The sequence below is a fragment of the Sturnus vulgaris genome, chromosome 1, assembly GCF_052056855.1.
Source record: "Sturnus vulgaris isolate bStuVul1 chromosome 1, bStuVul1.hap1, whole genome shotgun sequence".
Classification (NCBI taxonomy): domain Eukaryota; kingdom Metazoa; phylum Chordata; class Aves; order Passeriformes; family Sturnidae; genus Sturnus; species Sturnus vulgaris.
Genome location: NC_142243.1, coordinates 2982556 through 3004835, shown reverse-complemented (window position 1 = coordinate 3004835; position 22280 = coordinate 2982556). Strand labels below are relative to the sequence as shown.

At 43.5% G+C, this 22280-nt stretch overlaps 1 protein-coding gene across 1 annotated transcript in view; it reads left to right on the top strand.

The window, feature by feature from the left end:
* Positions 1-22280, top strand: part of VIPR1 (vasoactive intestinal peptide receptor 1) — a 97295-nt gene that overhangs the window by 68254 nt on the left and 6761 nt on the right. Inside the window, exons 7-10 of the mRNA XM_014873698.2 lie at positions 11005-11158; positions 14239-14299; positions 16601-16670; positions 20852-20943. Of these exons, the coding sequence (XP_014729184.2) occupies positions 11005-11158; positions 14239-14299; positions 16601-16670; positions 20852-20943 (377 nt within the window). The remainder of the gene's footprint in view (positions 1-11004; positions 11159-14238; positions 14300-16600; positions 16671-20851; positions 20944-22280) is intronic.

Sequence of the window (22280 nt, the reverse complement as noted above, 5' to 3'; positions counted from 1 at the left end):
TAGATAATGGGCTCTAATTAATCTGTTCCCTGGAGCCTGGAATGCTGTTCAGTCCTTTGGGAGGAGGCACCTGCATGTGGGTGATTCTCTGGGCTCCAGTGATCAGATCCCTGCAGGACTTTAGGCAGGAAATCTATGTGCAGACATCATCATCCATTTTTTATCTGAATCAGTATCCCACGCTCGCTGTCTGCAACTGTGAGATTTCCCTACTGGGATGATAAATAAGGGGAATAAAGGAGCTGGGTTATTTTTTTTGCCTTTCAAACTCAGTGTTATCAGCTGGAGCAAACATTAAGGAGGGAGAAGGGTTGTTTATTTAAAGGCCACACTGACGTAAGAGGACACCAGTCATGAATAAATTTAGGCAGGAAATTGAAATCACCAATACGGAGAGATGTGATCAGAAGTTATCCAGGGAGAAAAAAAAAAAAGAAAAACAGGAACCCTCCATAGTAAATTCAGAGCATTGGATGAGCTGCTTGCTGATAATAGCAGGGACTGGGCACAGCACTTCAGCAGATCCCTCTGGACCTGTTTTTTATGTCATAGAGCACCAGAAAAAAAAGATTCTCTTTTCCAGCCACTCAATTTCTTCCTTGCTTGCTGGCTTTTCTGTATCCTTACCCTGCTGTTGTAGTGACCTTTCTGCTTGTGCATCTCTCAGTTGAAACCCAGAGCAGCCTCCTCTCAGCTTTTCCCAAGAACTGTGTGCAGCATGATTTGCTCCCTTTGGAATGTCCCTGAGTGCTGCTTCCTCCCTGTGATTCAGGAAGGGGATTTTCTTGTGAAGGTCCATGAATGGATAGAAAGACATGGAAACTGGAATAAATTGCCACAGATTAATTGTCAATGCCAATTGGCAGAGGATCCAGGACAGGACAGTCTATGGAGTGGGAAGCAACCTCTCATCCCTGTGGGAGTTTGCACTGGATTTTGCTGGATCAGAACTGAGGCACAGTTGCAGAGAGCTGAGAAATGTTTGCCTCTCATCCATCCAGAAACATTTCTGGGTGTAAATACAGAATTTTCCTGCAGAATCCAGAATGCCTGCACTTTCAGGTAGCCCCGTGGCTACAACATTTCTGTGTTTCTCCCCATCAGAAGATTTTTTAGTTAATTGCCAGCTCAGGGTGAATGACTGGATGATACATAACAGTTATAAAATTATATGGGACAAATCTGTCTCCACCACATTAGGCTGAGCATAGCCCTTACAAAATCTTCCCCAGTCTTGAAGCAGCATTTTGGGCAACGTTTTAGGTCACAGTGTAAAAACACTGCCACAAAATGCCTCTCCTAACATTCATCTGTTAGGAAAAATTGTTATAAAATCCGTTATGTTCCTGTGGGGTTGGCTGGGTTGGGTTAGGCTGGCTTGAGTTAAGTTTGTGCTTTGAACTTGCAGGATAAAGCTTGGCTTGGGAGACGTGGTGCTAATTCATATACTCAGGATTTTATACACAATTCACTGAAGGTTTTGTGTGTAATGGCTGGATGTGGCCTTGAGCTCATTCAGTCTGGGGAGAGATTTGAACAAACAATTTGCTGAATGCTCTCACTGCTCCTCTGGTTTAGAACAGGGCAAACCCAAAGCAATAAAAATGTTTCATTACAAGAGAAAGTGCCACACTCAGTTCCTTCAGGGAATGAAAGGGTAAAGACACCCCCCCACCTTTCCAGAACTGATTTAAGCCTATAAAATCCAAATAAATAGAAACCTCTCCCAGCATTTCTGATGAAGGCACCAAAATCCTCAGTTTGATATTACCTGCTGCAGTAAGAAGACTTTAAATTATGTTGTGTGCTCCAGCCACACAAAAATACATTAAGCTCTCCACCAACAAATGTGTCAATGCCTCAATCAAGTAGGAACTCCAACACAGGAAGATTTATATGTAATAAAAAAACCCTTTTAATAGGCTTTACTGCATTTTCACTTTATTTTGCCTAGTTTGGGATACTTCAGGTGTGATGTTAACTCTCCACCATTTTAAACTCAAAGCGTTTTGTATTGCCACTGAGTTTAACATGAAAAAGCATCCCAAAAAATTAATTTATTGAGCATTTCTACGGGCCACAGTGCTTGAGAATGTGGCTGTAAGCATTTCAGGACCAGTGCAGGCAAAATATATGTGATGAGCATCACTGAGCCATGGTGTGAGGCAGCACTGGGGGATGTTTGCAGAGTGATGTGTGGCATCTGTAGCCCCCTTGAGTTCCTTGGTCCTACTTTATGGATGAACTCACTCCTGGGGGAAAGAAAAGTCTTGCTGCTTGGGTGAAAAAATCAACCTGCTTTCATTGGGCAGAAACCCTGAGTTGACAGGCAGGGCTTGTTTTTATGACTAAATGGGGCAGGTTTAAATTGTCTTTAAACCCAGAACCTGCACAAGGTCCCACACCAAGGAAACTCAGCACCAGTGGCTTTGTAAATGTCCCTCACTCCTTTTCCTCTTCCCAGGTGTCCAAATCTGTTGGATTTGTTTCTAGGCACAGTGTGGCTCACTTGGCTCATGGAGAATCCTTAGACTGGCTTCTTCCAAAAGTGGATTTTTGTGGGATTTTCCAGTAAGAAACAAAACGCTGCAGGGACCTTGAATTTTCTAGAGGGGTCCAAAGAGCAGAGGGGTGTGATGGGCATGCACAGACACGAGGTTTTGCTGAAGGTACCATGAGGAGACCAAACCCACTTCCTCCCTCTCTCTCATAATGTGTTTATGTAGCTTTTTAATTGCAATTATACGTAACTGAATCATCCTATTGACTTAAATGGATTAAAACCAGGCATCTGCTCAAGTGTGTTTGTCATTTGGGGCTTTAAGCACTTGGATGTGGAGATGATCAGGCTCAAGAGGGTTCTGTGGAGCCACCCACTTGGATTTCTTCAATAGCTGTTGGTTTTGACTCATTCAGGTTATGTTCTGTCTCACTAATTGGTCATTTCTGACACAAAACTCACCACACGTGGCTTTGTTACATCTACAGTTGTTCATAGTGTGGGGAAAAGTTGCACCATTTTACAGTCTGGATTTGCCTTCATTATTTCTGTTTGGTTTTGGTTTTTTTTCTCCTGCCAGACTCAAGAGGCCTCCTTAGAAGTTTTAGTTTTTCACACTGATTTCTTTAGGTTAATGCCCTTCCCTCTTGGCATTCCCACAATTTATCTTCCCCTTTCCTTCTCTCCCTGGAGAACTCCCTGTAAAAAACAACAGTCAAAACAACAAAAGTGGTAGAAGGATTGAACTGAACACTTCAATTGTTGTTTTATTTAATTTTTTGTGGGTTTAGGGATAGGTTTTGATATAGTTTCATTACTGTCATATCTGGATGTCATAATAATGATGAACCACTTACATTTCCAGCCTCACTGAAGACAAAGCCAGCAGTTTGCTGTAAACAAAGATCAGGTTCTTCAGATTAAATTCAGGCTGACTTTTCCTTTCTGAGCTCTGCAAATTTGCCCTTGCTGGCAATTCAGCCAAGGGAGATCACCTCATTCATCTTTTCCCTTTTGTATTATTCCAGAAAAATAAAAAAATCCAACACAAAATTTATTCTTAACGAAAGAGAGTGGGAGTTCAGCAGTTGAGAATTTACATGCATATCTCATATTTTCAGAGTGGAAAATTGGTGGGTTTTTTTACATTAATTCCCTCAAGACAAACTGATAACAGCTACAGGCCCCTAAATGAATTTTATTTATGGAATTTGAAGACAGATACATTTTCATTTCCAGCAGTGAGGCTGCTCAGATCCATTTGGAAGCACCAGGACATGCAGGCTGATGGAGAAATGGAACAGTGCAAGGTTTTTATACACTTGTGTTAAAGCAAAGCAAATATTAGAGAGTCAGTTGTTGGGTGATATCTGATGATCACTGCTACAATCTAAGATTTACAGCAAAACAGAGAGGAAGGGAAAAAAAGAATAAAACAAAACAAAAAACTCAAAGCAAGCCCTAGAGAAAGGTCCTGTAAATCATGGAAAACAACAGAAAGAAAGCAAAGGGAAGGGGTGGAAGCATCCTGGAAATAACCCAGGAATGGAGGCAGAAGATCAGACTCTGGCAAAGCTCTGGAGAAGAATTTTTTTTTGTTTAAGTGACTCTATAATCCTGTGCCACCATCATGGGCTGGCACCTTAACACACCACAGTCACCAAAAAAGAGGGAAAATGGGAAAAGTGTGAGGAAGGGCTTTGTTAAAACCCCCATCACCTCCTCTTTTGGGTTGCTGCCTTGTGGTTGTCTTGGCTTATCACTGAAGATGTGCTCATGAGTGCCATTATCCCGTGATTGATGAGCACAAAGCAGGCACAGTTAACCCACTTACCGAGATAATTCTATTTTTTATGTCTGAACTCAACTGACACCCAGGTTAGACCAGCCAGAGCTAAACAGCATCTCAGAAATGTTCACAAGACTGCTCCCAAAAATCAAACAAGAATTCCTGAGAGACAAAATAGAAAGGCTGAGTCCTTCAAGGCTGGCAGTTACATAACCCCTGTTAAAACCAGCAAAGAGAAATTGTTAAATAGCCTTGAGGATCACAGTCATAGGGCTTAAAGTTGCTTCTTGTGTGAAGGAAAGCAGATATAAGAGTTTCTTCCTGAATTGGAGGAAGCCTGCATGGGAAGTGGGCAAGGCATGAAGTGCAGCCATGTGCACCACATTTTTCATCGGTGTAAACTGGTAAAGCTCCGTTTATTTTAATAAAAAATTCACTGGTGCAACTCCATTTGTTGTAGTACAGATTTCACTGGTGCAACTCCATTTATTTTAATCAGTGCAAGACCTGCCCCTGCCATGCTTTGCACATGAAGTAGAGGCTGTCTCAGGTAACTTCCTTGTAAATCCTCAGCTCATCCCTGGAAGTGTCCAAGGCCAGGCTGGACAGGGCTTGGAGCACCTTGGGACAGTGGAAGGTGTCCCTGCCATGGCAGGGGTGGCACTGGTTGATCTTTAAGGTCCCTTCCAACCCAAACCATTCAGGGATTGTGTTTCTATAAATGCCCTGCCATTTTCAGCTGGCTTTCAGCTGCCACTGGGGAGGTGAAAGCACAGAGAAAAGCAGAGTTTATCTCTTGGGACTTTGGATTTCATGTGACTTTGGATTGAGCTCTTTCTGCAGAAGTAATTCTCTAATGCTCCATCCAGGTTCATTAGTGGCCCAACCTTGTTGTGTGTGCAGGAGGGACAGGAAAGAAATAAAAATTGATCCAAAAGCTTCTCCCTGGTGTCTCCATTGCTGCACAGTTTTGATGGGAGCAGGAAAGCCTTACCTGGCTGTGCCTGGGTCAGGCTGTACAGCCCAGCTCATCCATCTGGGAATGGCATTTCTGCTTTATAAAGTGGCAACAAATCCACGAGCCCAGACACAATAATTGGGCTTCATAAATTGCCCAATGACAGCTGACATGAGGCAAGCATTCCAGGGCGTGCTCTTGGGGCAATAATGGGTGCATGAAAGTGTAATGGATTTTGGCCTGAAGGAAAACAGGTTAAGATAAATTGAATTAATTGGCCACTGCCAAGGCTTTAGAGTGCACTTGCAGAATGTTTCTGGGGCACCATGGGTGCAGAGCAGGAAGTTAACAGGGAAAATATGGGTTTGGGAACTCTTCTCCCTGTGCCTGAGACACACAGTGACCATGAATCCAGTTAAATTCATCTGTCTGTATTCTTAATAATGTATTTTTATACTTAGAGTTGAAACCTCTGAAAGGTTCATCATCAAGACCTAAGATTACTATTCCCATGAAGTTCTTTTATTTTTCATAAGTGTTGAGAGCTCATCAATTGGTTTAACAGAGCCTTTCAAACTGGAATCCATGTGCTTCCATCGTGAGCCACTTTGCTTCTGTCAAGATGGCCTTTTAAGAATTTCTTGAGTCACATTTCTTCATTCACAGATATTGTTCTTAACATCCGAAATTTCTGTGCATCTTCCAGGAAAATCTGCAGAGCCACCCACTAGTGCAGCAATTTATTGTTTGTAATTCCCTGCTTGTCACACCCTGTGATAGGGAGGCAGGGAAGGAGGGAGGCAAAGGCACCCAATTCATTTAGGAGGAGTTTTCTCACTTGAGTATTTGAAGACAATTCATGTTCATTATCAAACATAAACTTTGTGCTTTTTTTTTTTATTGCCCACTTGTTTGAATCTGTCTACAACTGCAATTAAACTGAGGGAAGAAATGAAAGTGATGGCTTTTTGCCAGGCAGTCTGGCTTTTGTTTATAATTTGTTTTTTTTGCTGTTGTTACAGAAAAGATCGGCTGTGCTAAGCCTAAGCTAACATAAACTAATTTCTTTTTCTCTTTTTCTTTTTCCCTTTCTCTTTCTCTTTTTTTCTTTCTCTTTCTCTCTCTCTTTGGGACACGGTTTAGTGGTGGCCTTGACAGTGCTGGATTTACAGTAGGACTCAATGATAATAAAAGTCTTTTCCAAACCAAATGGTTCTCAGATTCTGTGAACAAAAAGTTAAGTTAAAAGCAGAGCAAAATCCCCCATGAAAATTGAAAACATGTTTGGAAACTGAGTCCATCCTGACATCTCCATGCCACAGGTACAGAAATTAATGGGACATCTTTAGCCCTGGACAGAGCAGTTAGATTATAAAATTATTGGGAATTAGACACTTACATGAATTCCAGTGCCATGATAGTGAGATGGGGAATTAATCACACTGTGTAACCTTACAAGCAGAGCAATTATTTGGTTATTGAATCATTATTACAGATTTCATTATGGTTTGGTTAAAGTGGATGTCTCAACAGAAGGGAACAGCTCAAAAGTGATGCATTCCTGAATTATGATTATGAGTGTCTAAAGTGGAACTTTATGGAGCTGTAGAGTTGGGCCAGTCCCTGTGCTGGAAATTCTTAATTTCAGCATCTCCAAAGCAGGCAATGCCTGCCCAGTGCTATCCCATCTTCCAGGTCATGAGTGGGATCTATGAAAAGCTTTTAAATAAGGTCAAGGAAGCCTCCCTGACCAGGCTGGGGAGGAGATCAGCTCTTGCTGAGTGCAAATGCAGTCAGCAGCCCTTCCCACAGGTCATGTCTTCTGGGCAACATAAAACAAAAGTGCTGGATAAATCTGTCACTGGGAAAATGAGTTTTTATCAGCCTTTTATGGAAGAGACCTGCAGGAATCTCAGTGTAAATCTCTTCCTGCTGCAGTGCTGGTGGTAGCCAGGTAACAGCACCAAAGTACCTTCAAGGAGGATTTTGAAGTCTCAAGGTTTTATGGATTGATGGATTGAGGCAAATCTGAGCCCACATTTTTGCTGCATAAAAACTGAAGGAGCTGAATCACTGACCAGGATTGCATGGGAGTCTTCAATATATCTTTAAGCTGACTTAAATATGTCTTGGTGCCTTGTCCCAAACCTTCCACACCACGGAAAGCCACAGAGTTTATGGGTATAAGGGAGGAATTGGGGTCTGCACAGGGGTTGTGTCCATACACTGGACAGGCCACACAGGGCTAGGACCCCTAAAAGGTCCTTTCCAACTCAAACTATTCCATAATTCTGTACAGGGCAAGGAACAGGTCAGGTCTTGTGATGGGGATTCTTGTGGCTGGAGCAGTGAGACTCCAGTATTCCCAGTCCAGCTGTGGCAGGTGGGATATCAATCACTCAAGTGCTTCTTTGTGCTTCTTTGGTCTAAATCCTTCCTGAACCCAAATCCTAAACCTGTAACAAACCATATCTTTACTAAAGAAGGCAAGGGAGGCTTGTGTTGGCATTTTTGTGGAGATCATTGCCTTTTTTCATAGAGTTTTATTGCCTTCACAGGAGGGTGATCATGGATGTGATCAAAAATTCAGACCAATTCCTGTCCAACTAAGGTGCTCATATTGAGCTTGAGAAATTAATCAGCTGGTCCAGACTGACAACCTTCAGGAGTTATGAATGAGCAGAGTTACTGCCACTGAGGAGAATGATATATGTATATTTAGTGCACATTCAGCTCTGAGCTGATTACTGCCTCCAGCATCTGAACTATATTTTTATAGGTGGGCCATAAAGCTGATGTAGTGACCAGCTGACTCACCTGAGAAATGAAGAGAAAGATGTTTTTCTGGGGGCTAGCATTACTCCAAAGGAAAATGTGCTGCTGGGCACAAGTAAAAAGCATGGCAGGGTTGTTTCTCACTCTTCTTGTTCCCACCCTTGTGTCCCTTCTCTTTTCCTCTTCCTCTTGAAAGCAGGTCTAAGACAGGCCCCATCCTCAAGCAGACTTGTACAATAATCAAGATTAAATTTTCTTGTTGACTATGAGGAATTTCCAGAGAAGCACAAATGTGTTGGGATCCAAGAGTTTGTCAGGAGGGGTCAAGAGCCCAGTGCCTCCGGCTGGAGGCAGAGCCCTTCCCTGTGCTCAGCTATGTGGAATGGGAGGGATTTTCATGGGAAAAGCAAGTGGCACATGCCTGATGCAGCTCTGAATAGAAGAACAACAGAGGAGCCACTTGAGCAGATGTGCCATCCACAAAATCAGGGGGAAAAACACCTCACTGCCACTTCTCCTGTGGACATGAGCAGAGCAGGAAGAAAGACAAGGAAATAGTCTGTAAATGAGCCTGTGGAAAAAGAGAGAGTAGAAAAAGCAGTGATGTAATTCAGCTTTTCCTCTTGAAAATGCCTGTTCTAAAAACAGCCCATGTTAGTCTTTGAACAGTGACACATCGTGAGGTCTGCTCTTTATGAAAAAAAATAAATTCTAGAGATGTAATGGCTCATCTCTGCCCTGTGTCTGTCATCTAAAGGGTAAGATACCTTACATAAAAGAGGGTTTTATTCCCCAGCATTAAACCAGCTTCTCTGAGGCTGAATTTAATCAATCAGGAAGTTAGAGACCCATTGCCAGGTGCTGCATGGAATAAGGTCTCCCAAAAGCCAGGAAGGGCTGTTTTTCAAATGTGCCACTGTCAAAGAGGATTAATGGAATCATCAACAATCAAACTGCCCCTCTCATACAAATATCTCTTTCAAACTTACACACTTTAGGTAATGGTAGCAAGCTCAGACAGTAGAAAAATGTCATTATTTAATTTTAAGGACAGGACAATGCATCCAACTCTGTCCAGAACATCCCTGTGCCATGGGGGATCCCTGGCTTCAAGACATTACTGCCGTGCACTCAAAATGGTACACAAAAAGGTCTTTTCTCCAGGTAAAAACCAAAAATTCCAGGGGTGGCAGGAACTGCTCAAATAAGCAAATATTCCTTGGATATATATATAAGGAGCAAAGAATTGATCTGCTGCAGGTCCTGCAGAGAAGAAGTTGCCAAAACCCAGCTGCTGCCCGTGTGCATGGAGAAATAAAACCATAGAATCATTAGGGGTTGATCATTGGAGATGATCAGATCCAGCTGCTAACCATCATCCACCTCAGCTTTGTGACAAGCCACCAGCACTTTAGAGAGGAATTAGGGTCAGAGACTGCCACAAAATTGATGTTTGCCAGTACTGGGAGAAGAGGGGATGGATTTGGATCTGCAGTTTCTGCTGCCACAGCCTGAGTTCAGCACGGCTTTCTCTCTGTACAGCAATAGCTGCAAAGTCAGGCTGGAAATCCCTTCCTGAGAGTCTCTGCTGGGCAGAAATCATTGCACTCTTTGTGAGCAGCCTTCCCTTGTCCTGTGAAGCCTTGCAGTCCCTTTGTGCTGTGCTCCAGCCTCCTGCCTCTGCCACGAGTTCTGTGCAACCATCCAGAAGTGATGAATCCCCAAAGGAAATCCTTGTTTTACAGGCAGGTGGTTGAGATGCATCAAATCTGTCCCTAACACCCCGTGTCTCACCTGGGAGCTGCTGAACAGCAACAGAGTGAAACCACAAAGGAATTCCCTCACACAGATCCCTGCTGGCTGCAGACACACCAAGCAGGCTTTGGGGGAAGGGAAGGGGGGGGTGACAATGTCAAACAGCCACCTGCCCACAAAATCGGGGAGAAACCAAATGTGTGGTGATGCCATAGGGATGAGGCTGCTGCATCCCCAGCCCTGTGCCACCTTCCCTCCCTGGCAGTCCCTGAAGTCACACACAGGATATTGTGAGTTGGAAAGGAGTTCAATTCCTGCTCTGCCTGCCCATCACTACCCCTCAGCAAGTCTGTGTTTATGCTGTGCCTCCCAGGAGGGAGCTGATGTGCACAGAAGTTGATCATCAGGAGCCCATCAGGGTCCCCAGTGTCACACACTGAGGAGTTGAGGGGAGAGCTGAGGGTGGGGACAGCCCCTCCCAAAACATGTGGCATTGAAAAAACTCTTTCCACACTTCTTCTTTTAGCCAGTGTTTCATAGCAACTGCTTTCAGCAGGAGGGCAGTAGAAGGGGAAGTGGCATCTTGGCACTGGAGCAAATTATTGCTCTAAATTAAACATTCTACACATGCAGGACACCAAAAAAAGTGCCACCAACCAGAAAGTGAGAGCAAACACTTGCCCCAGAAAGTGCAGGGAGAGCCAGGCAGAGCCACTGAAAGCAGCAGGCCAATTGCTGAGTCAACAACTCGAGGATGTGTAATGATGCAGTGGGTGCAAAGTTTCCCTTAAGTGTCAGAAATTTCCATTTATATCTATTTCTTTGCTAAGGGAGCTGTTCCCATTACCTGTGCTGCAGTGAAATCTCCACGCAGCAAGTTACTGTGTTTAATTATTCATTTCCTGAAGGTAAACAATTCACCTTCTCTTTTCAAATGTCTCCCCTTCCAAAGCAATAAAAGCTGTGCATGCTTTTGTGTGCTTACCCTGCTTCTCCTGCCTATGCTTTATTTTAAAAATACATATCCCAGTCCTTCTTTTCCTAAAGAGGAACCAACTTTTTCTAGACTTGGCTTCTCACCATAGAATTCATTCCATGAGGAGTTCAGGTGCTGCACAAAGCAATCCCAAAGATACACCCAGAGCAAGGATCACTGGTAATTTGGTAGAAATGTCTTTGCTGTGGGAATGTGCTGCAGTTCACCACTCTTCATTCCTTCTCTTCCAGGTGGGCTGCAAGGCTATGATGGTTTTCTTCCAGTACTGTGTCATGGCCAACTTCTTCTGGCTGCTGGTGGAGGGGTTGTACCTTCACACCCTGCTGGTCATCTCCTTCTTCTCGGAGAGGAAATACTTCTGGTGGTACATCCTGATCGGCTGGGGTATGTATCTCCTCCAGGATGGGTGCCAGGAGGGATGGGCAGAGTCCAATAGGGTGAAGTTTAATAAATCCAAGTGCCATTTTGGCCACAATAACCCCCTGCAGTGTTACAGGCAGGGGACAGAGTGGCTGGACAGTGCCCAGGCAGAAAGGGACCTGGGGACACTGATGGACAGCAGGACAGGAGCCAGCAGTGTGCCCTGGTGGCCAAGAAGGCCAATGGCCCCTGGCCTGGAACAGGAATGGTGTGGCCAGCAGGAGCAGGGAGGTTCTGCCCCTGGACTCAGCACAGGTGAGGTCACACCTTGAGTGCTGTGTCCAGTTCTGTCCCCTCAGTTTAGGGAGGACTCCTAAACTCCAGAGGAGGCAACGAGGCTGGTGAGGGGCTTGGAACACAAACCCTGTGAGGAACAACTGAGGGAGCTGGGGTTGTTTATCCTGGAGAAAAGGAGACTCAGGGGTGACCTTGTCACTCTCTACAGCTCCTGGAAGGTGGCTGTGTCAGCTGGGGTTGGTCTCTGTCTCCAGGCAGCACTGACAGAAACAGACACAGTCTCAAGCAGAGTCAAGGGAAAATTAGGCTGGATATTAGGAAAAAGTTTTTCACAGAAAGAGTGATAAAGTACTGGAATGGTCTGCCTGGGGAGGTGGTGGAGTCACCATCCCTGGATGTGTTTAATAAAAGCCTGGATGTGGCACTGGGTGCCATGGGTTAGTTGAGGTGTCAGGGCTGGGTTGGACTCAATGATCTTGGAGGTCTCTTCCAGCCTGGTGATTCTGTGAATTCTGTGATCCTGACTGGCATTTTTATCAGGAATTTAGCACAGATACCTGGGCACTCAGGTGGGGCAGAGATGTTGTAGACAGCACCCAGCCCACCTAAGTCCTGAGAAGGATTTGGGGCTTCTGGTGGATGAGAGGTTGGACATGAGTTCAGAACGTGCCCAAAAACCCAACTGTGTCCTGGGCTGCATCAAAATGTGACCAGCAGGTCAAGGGAGGTGATTCTGTCCCTCTGCTCTGCTCATCTGAGATTCCACCTGCAGAGAGGCATCCAGCCATGGGGTCCCCAAAATAAGAAGGATGTGGAGTGGTTGGAGCAACTGCAGTGGAGGCCCTGGGGCTGCTCCAGGGCTGGAGCTCCTCTGCTCTGGAGCTGGGAGAGCTGGGAATGTTCCCCTGGAGAGGAGAAGGCTCCAGGGAGAGCTCAGCGCCCCTGGCAGGGCCTGAAGGGGCTCCAGGAGAGCTGGAGAGGGACTGGGGACAAGGCATGGAGGGAGAGGACACAGGGAATGGCTTCAAACTGACAGAGAGTAGATTTAGGTTGGGTATTGAGAAGGAATTCTTTGATCCTGACTGGGATCTCAAATTTGATATCATGCATTGACCATAAATTGTAAGGATGGATCCCAGCAAAGGAGAACTCCTGGACTGAACCAGATCCTGAATTCAGGCCAGCCTGCATCCCATCACCTGTGTGCTAATGCTGGTAACCTTCTGCCACTGCACTGCTGATTTCTACAGCCTTAATGCAAATCCAGTCTCAAACACATTAAAAAAACCAAAAAACATATGATTAAAATAAAATAACATAAAATATAGTAAAATAAATAGAGCAAAGCAAAACAAAATAAAATAAGAAAAATGGTAAGAGAGAATGAAGCTCTTCACAAAGTAACTCACAACTGAATTGCCAACTTAAGCAAATAATCCCTACCAGATCAACTTCTTTTTTTTTCTCCAAAAAGGAAACAGAGATCTTATTTCTCCTTTCATGCCATTTAGTTGAAGATTTATATTTAAGTAAGAAAATAACTTCCTACTGCCTGCTCTCAATAGCTGAAACTGAGAAATAATTGGAGCGGGAAAGACTCTTGAGAAGAAAAGGTAAAATAAAATCGTGCCAGGTCCAGGGATTTGCCTGGGCTCAGGCTTTGATGAATTATCCAAGGAGTAATTTCCATAGAAAGTGACAGGAGCTGTGCTGGGGCTCACACTGCAAAGGAGAGATGATTCTCTGTGCTCTGGGCAGGATGATGATGATGGGAGCAGGTCTTGGTTCAGTTCCTCAGGTCAGACCTTCTTCAAACTCACCTTGTGCCCCAGATATTCTTTATTTCAGCACTGGAGAGCTGGAAGGTTTTAAAGAAAAATGCACAAAGGGAATGATTTAAATCAAAGGAAATTTCTTGCACTCCTAATGTGTCCTGAGGTTCCTTGGGTGCAGAAGAGCAATTCCAGAACATGGCAAGTGCTTGAGGGAACTTTTGGCCTTTCAGTCATCCATCAATTGCAAGAGCATCAGGGATGGATCTGGAATGGACTGTGCACGAATTAATCATTTGGATGCTCTAATTACAGTTCTTACTGACTTTAGTGTGATAGCACTTGGAAATCACTGGTAATAAAGTATACATAATCTGTGAGTAACACAGAGCAAAGAGATGTGTCCTTCCTGGAGTATTTATAACCTAAATCCAGTCAAAGACAAGAGAGAGGAAAGAGCCAGCACGAGGATGGGACAAGACCACCCTAATTTGGAACATCATGGAGTGAGGAGCAGAGACAGCTTCACTTGGCCAGCTACAGCTGTGTGTGAACCTGGCACTCCAGGCTCCCTCACAGGGCAAAAGAGCCCAGGGATATTTCATATTTATTGTTCTAAATCAAACATTTAACTATTGGATGACCTTGGTGTGAGAATAACATAATTCTGCTGAAGAGATCCTGTGGTGACCTCCTTATGTCCACACTGGAGATTAATTCAAGTTAACCCTATTCCTATCCCTATTCCTTCTTTTCACCCCTGAAAGTTTTTTCTAGGCACTGCAGCAGGAAAATCAATGTGCTGGGGGCACTTCCAGACAGCTGATCTTGCATGGGCACAGGGAGGGAAAGGCAACCTTGGTGGAAAATGTGCAGTATTTTCCCACCTCGGGGGGAAGGCACCCCCTCAGTCACTCAGGAGAGAGAGGGAGAACAGCCCTGAGAAATGAGGCAGATTTTAAATGATCTGCTGATGAAATCAGGTAACCATTTGATCATGATTTCTGACAGCAGCACCATCTCTTCTCTCCTCAGGTGCCCCCTCCGTGTTCATCACTGCCTGGACCATTGTCAGGATTTACTTTTTCGATGTTGGGTAAGCCTGTGCACTCAGTTATCTTTTCCTTTATAAATCTGCTTTTCTTTATGGCCAAGGAAAGCTCTGCCCTTTAGTAACCCAAAACCCAGCAGCAGTGGCACCTCTCTCCTCTCCCCTGCCACCAGGAACCAGGAAAGGCTCCAAGGTCTCCCTGAAATGTCATTTTAGGGCAATCACTCTCCCTCTTTGCTTCCCAGTGCCTTAGTCAGGATATTTCCAGGGAATCTGTGGGCATTTGTATTTGTATTATTTGTATTATTGATGTGTTGATTTGGCCCCGTGCTCAGAGCAGAGCTTTGCACCCTACAGAATTGACACTAAACACGCAGCAGGGAATTAATAAACACCAATAATAAACCAAATAATTGGTTAATAAACTCAATTCTCTCCCACAGGAAAAGGCTAAAAATTCTTTTTCTTTTTTTCTCAAGCAGATTTTAGGATCTATTTTTCATCCTTTCTAACCTAGCAGCAGCCTTTGATATTTTGTATGAGAAGCAGATAGAATGAAGCTAAGAAAATGAGGCAGATACCAGAGTTATCCAAGAATATGTGCAAGTAAAGAGGATTTGATCCTGAAATCCTCATTCTTGCCTTTATTCAACTGGTCAGACTGCACTAATTGGAAAGGGTTTAATAGGAAAACACCCCAGAGAGATGCAGAATCAAGTGCTTATTCCATCCTCAGTGTGCATTCCCTCACTTCTTGCATTTACATCCTGGAGTTGAGTCCATTTTCTCCTGTGCATTCTTCCCCTCCAAATGTGTCCTGATTTGCCCTTTTTTCAGTACAAGAAGCAGCTCAGATTTCTCACTGCATTTTTGATTTATAGTCACCCCAGCACATTTCCTGAGGGCTACTTACTTCCTTTATGGTTTCACTCTATCTGCATAAAACTGACCTTATTTACTCTGTTAATAAATAGCCTCTACAATGAGACAGAGACAGGAGGATTTAACCATTCTAAATACCAATTTTTCTTACTATATATTCCTATTCAGCTCCAACAATTCTTAATAAAAATACAGAATTCTTTGCATTTTCTGAGGGCTTTAAAGCCCTACATTTTTTTGTGCTGAGTAAAACAGAGCAAGAATTTACAGAATATATTAATACTTAACACAGATATTTTTTTTTTTCGTTACCTGCAGAGAAAAATTACAGGAAATTAATCCAGATTAAATAAACCCTAATTAGGTAAGATTGGTTAAACAACACTAAGCCTTTATTTAAACATTCCAACTTCCAATGAAACTGACTTTCATTCAGACTGTCTCAATTTATTTCAAAAATGAAGTGCACTAGACATAATTAGGGCCACTTTAGTTTTAAATGAAAGGGCAGCATACACCTGACTGGAAACATTTGTATGTGAGCAGTTTGCTCCATCTCCCTGTAGAATTAGGGCAGATTTACTCAGTGTAGTCCATAAAGTGCAAAGTTGGTGCTTAAGGAGGTCTAAAAGTGCCTCTCCTCATCTCCTGCTGCCTTCACTGCCAACATTTGGAATGAGGGGAGCTGAATCTGGGTGAAATTTTCTACAGTGGGCTCCACTCATCTATTCTTACATGAAAGCAGCCCAATTTCCATGAATGCTTTCCTAAAAATGCACTTTCCATCACCTGACTGTGCAGATAAATTGTGTCCCAAGCAATATCAGTCATTTCCACATCAGCATTTCCTCTTTAAAACACAGTCCCAGGTGAGCAGTGCTGTGTGCAGACAGCTCTGCCTTCAGGGAGGAAATAAATCCCACCCTGGACCCTGTGGGCTTTTCCATCTCAATCCATAGCTCAGGGGCAGCTTGCTGGATTTAGTGGGGCTAACCCCACCATTGGATGTTACTTTTTTCAGAAGTATGTGATTTTTTTAATTTTTTTTTTCTACTGGTGCCAGTCCATCCAGGATGGTGCAGAGCACTGGAGCCCTGATGAATCTTTTCATGGATTTTCATCGATTTTCATGGTTTCAATAGAATTTCCTTGCAGCAGAGCTCAGTGTTGGAAAATTTAAGAAAATCACCCTCCTCCCCCACATTCATCCTGCTTAACATCCTCCAGCCCATTCCTTGGCCAAGGGGAAAAAATTGGCATCACATCTGGGATATCTGCTACCTACCAGTGCCCACAGCCACTGCAAAGCAAATTTTGGCCATTCTCAGTCCATGCACACAAGGTTTAGTCCTCTTCACACAACCCAGCCTAGCAAAGCTTAGCTTTTAGGGAAAGCTGAGAAGGTTACAGACCTGCTTGCTTGCTGTGCTTGATGTTTTAAGTCTGGCTTTGTTTCTTTTTTAGGTGCTGGGAAGAAATAGTGGAATCCCCATTCTGGTGGATCATTAAAACTCCTATTTTGGTGTCTATTTTGGTAAAGTATCAGCACATTCTGCTGGCTGCAAAGCCATCTTTGGTCCTAAGTGGGGAGGGGTGAAGGGGTGTTGAGAATTGTCCTGTAAATGCCCATTAAATGCACTGCCAGGTAAAATCTCACTGTACATCAAACATTTGCCTTAAGATGAGGAAATTCTCCTCCAGATAAACATCCTCACTGTAACGGGGTGGTGTTTTCACCACTTAATCAATGGCTTGTCTGAAGTTTCTTCTGTCTTCACTCAGAGCCAGGATTAAAAAACACAAAGGAGATGGAATTTCTTGTGTTCAGGCTTGGTTGTTTATTAAATCTTATCTAAAGTACAGCGAGTTCTGCAGCACTTCCAGCTACCAGCTAAAAGTGAGCAAAGTGGAGATCAACCTAGCTAGTTACAAGGTCTCTTAAAGCTAAACAGTCCAATACAGAATTAATACCTATATTATTTATACCTTTAACCCAATAACCAAATTCCTGTGACCCTCAGTGCAGCACTGACCAACCAGAAACTACTGCCTGAAATCATGAAGAAGAAGGAAGAACAGAAAGGAAACAGCACACAAAATCCTCCATCTTGTCCCATACCTATTGCTGTATTATAAAAACTCAATTTTAAAACCCTTCACCGTGTGAAATCACACACTCCTATTTAAATACACACTCATGATTTTAACTCCATCACTCAATTTTGGAAGCCTTCTCCAAGCCCTCAGGTCCAAAGCAGTGTTCTCCTGGGGGTCAGTGCCAGAAAGCACAGAAAGCTCAAAAATCCCAGGTTTCTGGGATCCAACAGCTCAGCTGCAGCATTGACCATGGGAGGAGTTTGAGTGACCAGGCCATCAGGGTGGAGCTCACCTGATGTGGCTTTGGCCACCTTCATCTCCTTGGTGGAGTGGCCATGGGAGAGGAGATTGAGGAATGTGCTTGGATACCCAGGAAAGACTCATTTTGCCTGAGGAACCAGTGGATACCTGAATTCCATCAGATGACCTGGGCTAGGAGTGGTTTTGTTTCTCCAAGCTGGCCAGGATGACTCGTTCAGTTGTAGATGTCAACACTGCAAATTAACGTGAGATGAGTCCTACCATGAATCTCCACTTAGATAAAAAAGGAGTAGATGAATTCCCTCAGGAATTTGCCCCTTGCACCCAGTACAGAGTTGCATTCCAGCTGTGTATTTTTGGAGCAAGTTCTAGAGGAGCTTGGCTCATTTCCAGAAAAATCAACAGAAGCGTTTTATTTTTATTCTCTGGATATGATCAATCCTGACCACAGAAGCCAGGACACTTCTGAGGAATTCTGGGTTCTTCCATCCTTGTTGAACGTTGCTCTGTTGGGCATGGATCCAAACCTTAAAATCAAATGAACTGGAGTTAAACTTAACTTTGAATTTTCTTAAATGAAGTCAAGGATGTGGGAAGGGAAGCAGAAAAAAGCAAAAAATCAAATCAAATGTATCTCTTTTAAACAGAAATCTTTCTGTAGAGATTCTTCTTATTCCATGTACATTATGACCTTTACAGGAAGACTTTTTTTTTCTCTGTGGCATTTATCATGCAGGGATTCCAGACTGAAGGTTTCAATAATGACATCTTGCTCTGTTTACCTCACTGCAAAGAAACACAGTAGTTAGATGACACATCTCCAAATATTTATATCATCCTGGAAAGCTATAGATAGTATTTTCCCTTTCCTGAGATAAGCTTTCAGTCAAAAAACACACCCTTTTATTCTCTTCAGATCAATGGGTCTGTATTTTCTTTTGGCCAATAAATCTTTTCCTCATTGCCAATCAGAATTTGCCCAGCAGTTCCTGATTTTCTTTCAGCAGATATCCTATAAATCTGTCCTAAAGGAAGGGGCTGATAGCCCCTGGCTGATGAACAGCAGGTTTCTCCAGGGAGTAATGCAGCATTTCCCCCAAATCCATGGGAATACATCTGATATCTGAGTGTAAGGAAGAAATAGATAGAAAAGATCTATAAAGAAAGTTTATTATATAAGATCTACAAGAAAATAGACAAGATCTATAAGATCTTTGAGGTACATGAGATATATCTTGTGTACAAGGTGTTAAGCACTGGGAACACATTGATTTCCTTTGATTATACTCTAGGGATAAAAAATAATCTAAACAACTTCTCCAATATCCTGATTCCTCTGTCTTCTGCCGTGGAATTCCAAGGTTATACCAAGCCCATATATCAAACCCCACTCCATGTTTGCTTTTGACTGCTCCAAGCCAACACAGTCAGAATTTAATTGCTCCATTCTTGCCTTCCTTGCAGCAGCTTGTGTGTTATCAATGCTCATCAGTGTAATTGATCTAGATAATACTGGTTTGGACTAATAAATTTTACTTGCCACCAAATCAGACACACAAACTGTTCATTTGAGGAAATAGATACAAACAGAAACTATGATAAATGGTTCAGGATAGGTAAGAAGTGATTAGGCAATGCATCATAACCAAGAAATGCAATTAATATTCTATCACTCATAGGCTTTGGAAAAAGAGTGTCTATTTGAGAGATGGGCTTCAGTCTGTTTTATTCATCTATTGTTGTGATAAGTGCAGGAATTGCTGGAAGAAATCTTATAATCTATTTTTGCAGGGAATCAGACTGGCTGGTTTAACACAATCCCTTCCAGCTGCTGAGCCTCTGAAAATCAGAATCATTTGCACATTCACTGACCATGAAAGGATAAAGAAAGGGGTTACGTGCCAATCTAAAACTGGACTAAGTCTCCAGGAATCTGTCATTGCTTTTCTGTTGTCTGTGGTGCATGGATAACAGGATGACTCAATGGAGAGGACCTTGAAGGAAGCAGATTTTTATTCAGTTCATGCCATCAGGACATTCCCATTCTCAGCTCTACACCTTTGCTATGAAATAAGGTTCACATTGCTTGAGTACATTGGTAGAGCACTGTGAGATTTTGGGGTGAAAAAGAACCACCTAAAATCTGGGTATGAGCCAGACTTCTCTGGTCTAACATGCCAGGAGGGAATGTTTTCCACTGCCTTGAGGAGGTCTGTCCCTTGCTGCACAAGGTCTCCAGACAGGACATGGCCAGTACGATGCCTTGGAGTGGCTACCTGAAACAGAGGCTAGACAAGATGAAGAGAATAAAAGTGGGTGTTTATTAAAAGCCTTCAATAGGTGCACCTTGGGCAGTTAAAAGCCTCGGAGAGGGGCTACACCCAAGGTGGACAATGGTCACGAGTTTTTCATACAGTTGAAAGTTTGGTCCATTTACATACCAGGGGTTAATCCTCCAATTGCAGCTTCACATCCCCAGTTTTCTCCCCCCAACTCACTTTTGTTTATATTTTTTGGGGCCTGAGGCAGTGAGGTGTCCTTGAGTTTCAGGCCTAGACAGGAATTGTTTTGTCTGAATAAAATGGAAGAACAGCAGCTGACAGGCTATAGAGTTTTAGAACTAAAGCCGGACTTGAAAACTATAAAAGCTAAATCCTACGGCATCAAATAGGATTGAGCAGAGGCCTGCTGGAGTGCATCCTGCCCCGTGGTGTGGTTTGGTGTGGTGTGGTTTGGTGTGGTGTGGTTTGGTGTGGTTTGGTTTCCCTGGCTCTCCAGGCTCAGCAGCCAGGCCGTGTCACCGCCGGGTCCCAAGGCTCCTTCCCGGACGTCGTGCGGAGCTGTGCTCGATGGGCTTGACATCATCATACTTGGGATGTATGACACGAAGTCCCAAGCAGGCTGATGTCAGGCCCAAGATGCCATCCTGTGTCGGTTTTCTGTGTGCTCCCTGCCCCCGAGAGGGGCTCTCTGCTCATGGCTTGTGTCCTGGCTTAGGGCAAATTTGGGAGGAAAACTCTGAATGGGGCTCCTTTAGGGAACAGATCCAAGCAGGGAGCAAGTGCAGTCTCTGGTAGCAAACTCTGCACCTCTTCTCTCCCCCTTCACTCCTGGAACCAGTCTTAAAGCTGCAGAACTCAATATTCAACACCAACAGAACATTGGGAATACGAGCATCATAAGGCTGTAACCCCAAGACAGCTTGTTAAACAGCAAAAGCATTCCAGGGAGAGGAATTCCCCTGGCAGCTCCTTCCATGACAAAAACATCCCAGGGAGAGGAATTCCCCTCTAGTGATGGGCTCTTTTCCCTGGAGAAAAATCCTGATGTTTTACCCCTCTCTTCCCATCTCGACAGGTGAACTTCATCCTCTTCATCTGCATCATCCGTATCTTAGTCCAGAAGCTGCATTCCCCAGATGTTGGGCACAACGAAACCAGCCAATATTCGTAAGTCCCAGACTTTTCCAGCCCTATCCTGTGGTTTTTGGGAAACCTGCCTGGTTGTTTGATAGTTCATTATTGCGCCTTGGTTCGTGATCGCGTCTGTCTGCGCTGATCAAAATCAATTAATTTTAATTGCTTAAAGCAGATTAGGACTCAGGAAATGGAGCATTTGCTAAAACAGCTGGGCAGGTTTTATGTCAGTTTGTGGCAGGTGAGAGGGATTTCTCCTGGGATTAATGATGAAGAAATGAGAGTAATAATAATGATCATGAAGCAAAATATAATTTTTCTTCAAGTATTTCATATTTATTGGTTTCTGATGGCAGATCGACCCTGATGGAAAACAAAAAAGTTGCTCTCCACAGTATACAGCCTTTTGTTTCCTGACTTTCAGTTTTAAAGAAGGAGAGATGTAAAAAATTACCATTCAGTAGGATCTATGACAAATTTTCCTTATCCTAAAAGAGATCTCTAAAGGAGATTGCATTAACTCAATTCATTCCTCTTCTCTGTTGAGAAGGATCACTGTCTTAGAAGTTTTACTTGACTTAATGCTTTTATTCCGGGGATATGAGGTTGACCTTAATGGGGCTTTATATAATGAACAACATGCAGGAGAGATCAACATCTCTCTCAGTGGCCAAGGCTGGTCTCAGCTGCAATATTTTAAGAGTGAAAGAAATGTCTATCTGCATGGATTTATTCTGGCTTCGATGCAAATAAAATAAAAGATTATTTTTGACTCTTCCCACTGTTCTGGCTCTGCTTTTCAGCTATCCTGGATATTTATGAAACATTTCCTAGAAAAGAATTAAATGAAAAAAAGTCCAGTGTCTGCACGGTCACTGCTCGTAAATCTTTGTCTTCAGAGGGAGCTGTGCTTTTGGGTACCCTGAAAAATCTCAGTTCATCTTCCTGTAGGATGGAAAACAATAGCAATATGTTCCTTAAATCCTGTCCTACAGCACTGAGACTTTCTCCTGGTGACATTGAATTATTCATTTAATCTGCCTCGAGAGATTCTCAGATTTATGAAAGGAAATGCCAGTTTTTGACCTTAGTTTTCCTGGCAGCAGCCAAAGCAAATTACCTGTTTTTCTGTCATCACAATACACCAACATTACCATACTCTGTGCTTTCTGCTACCTTCTCTTCTGGATTGGGAATTTTATCTTTGCATCCCAGGTTTGCAGCAGGTGCACAGATTAAATCAGCATATTTAAATGTGTTCTAGTACTGGCACTGCTGACTCCTGTTCACCTCAGTGCTGCCAACGTGCATCTGAAGAGTTGTGCCCAGATTATCTCAGAGGTCATGCTGGGCTTTGGGCTCAGGACACA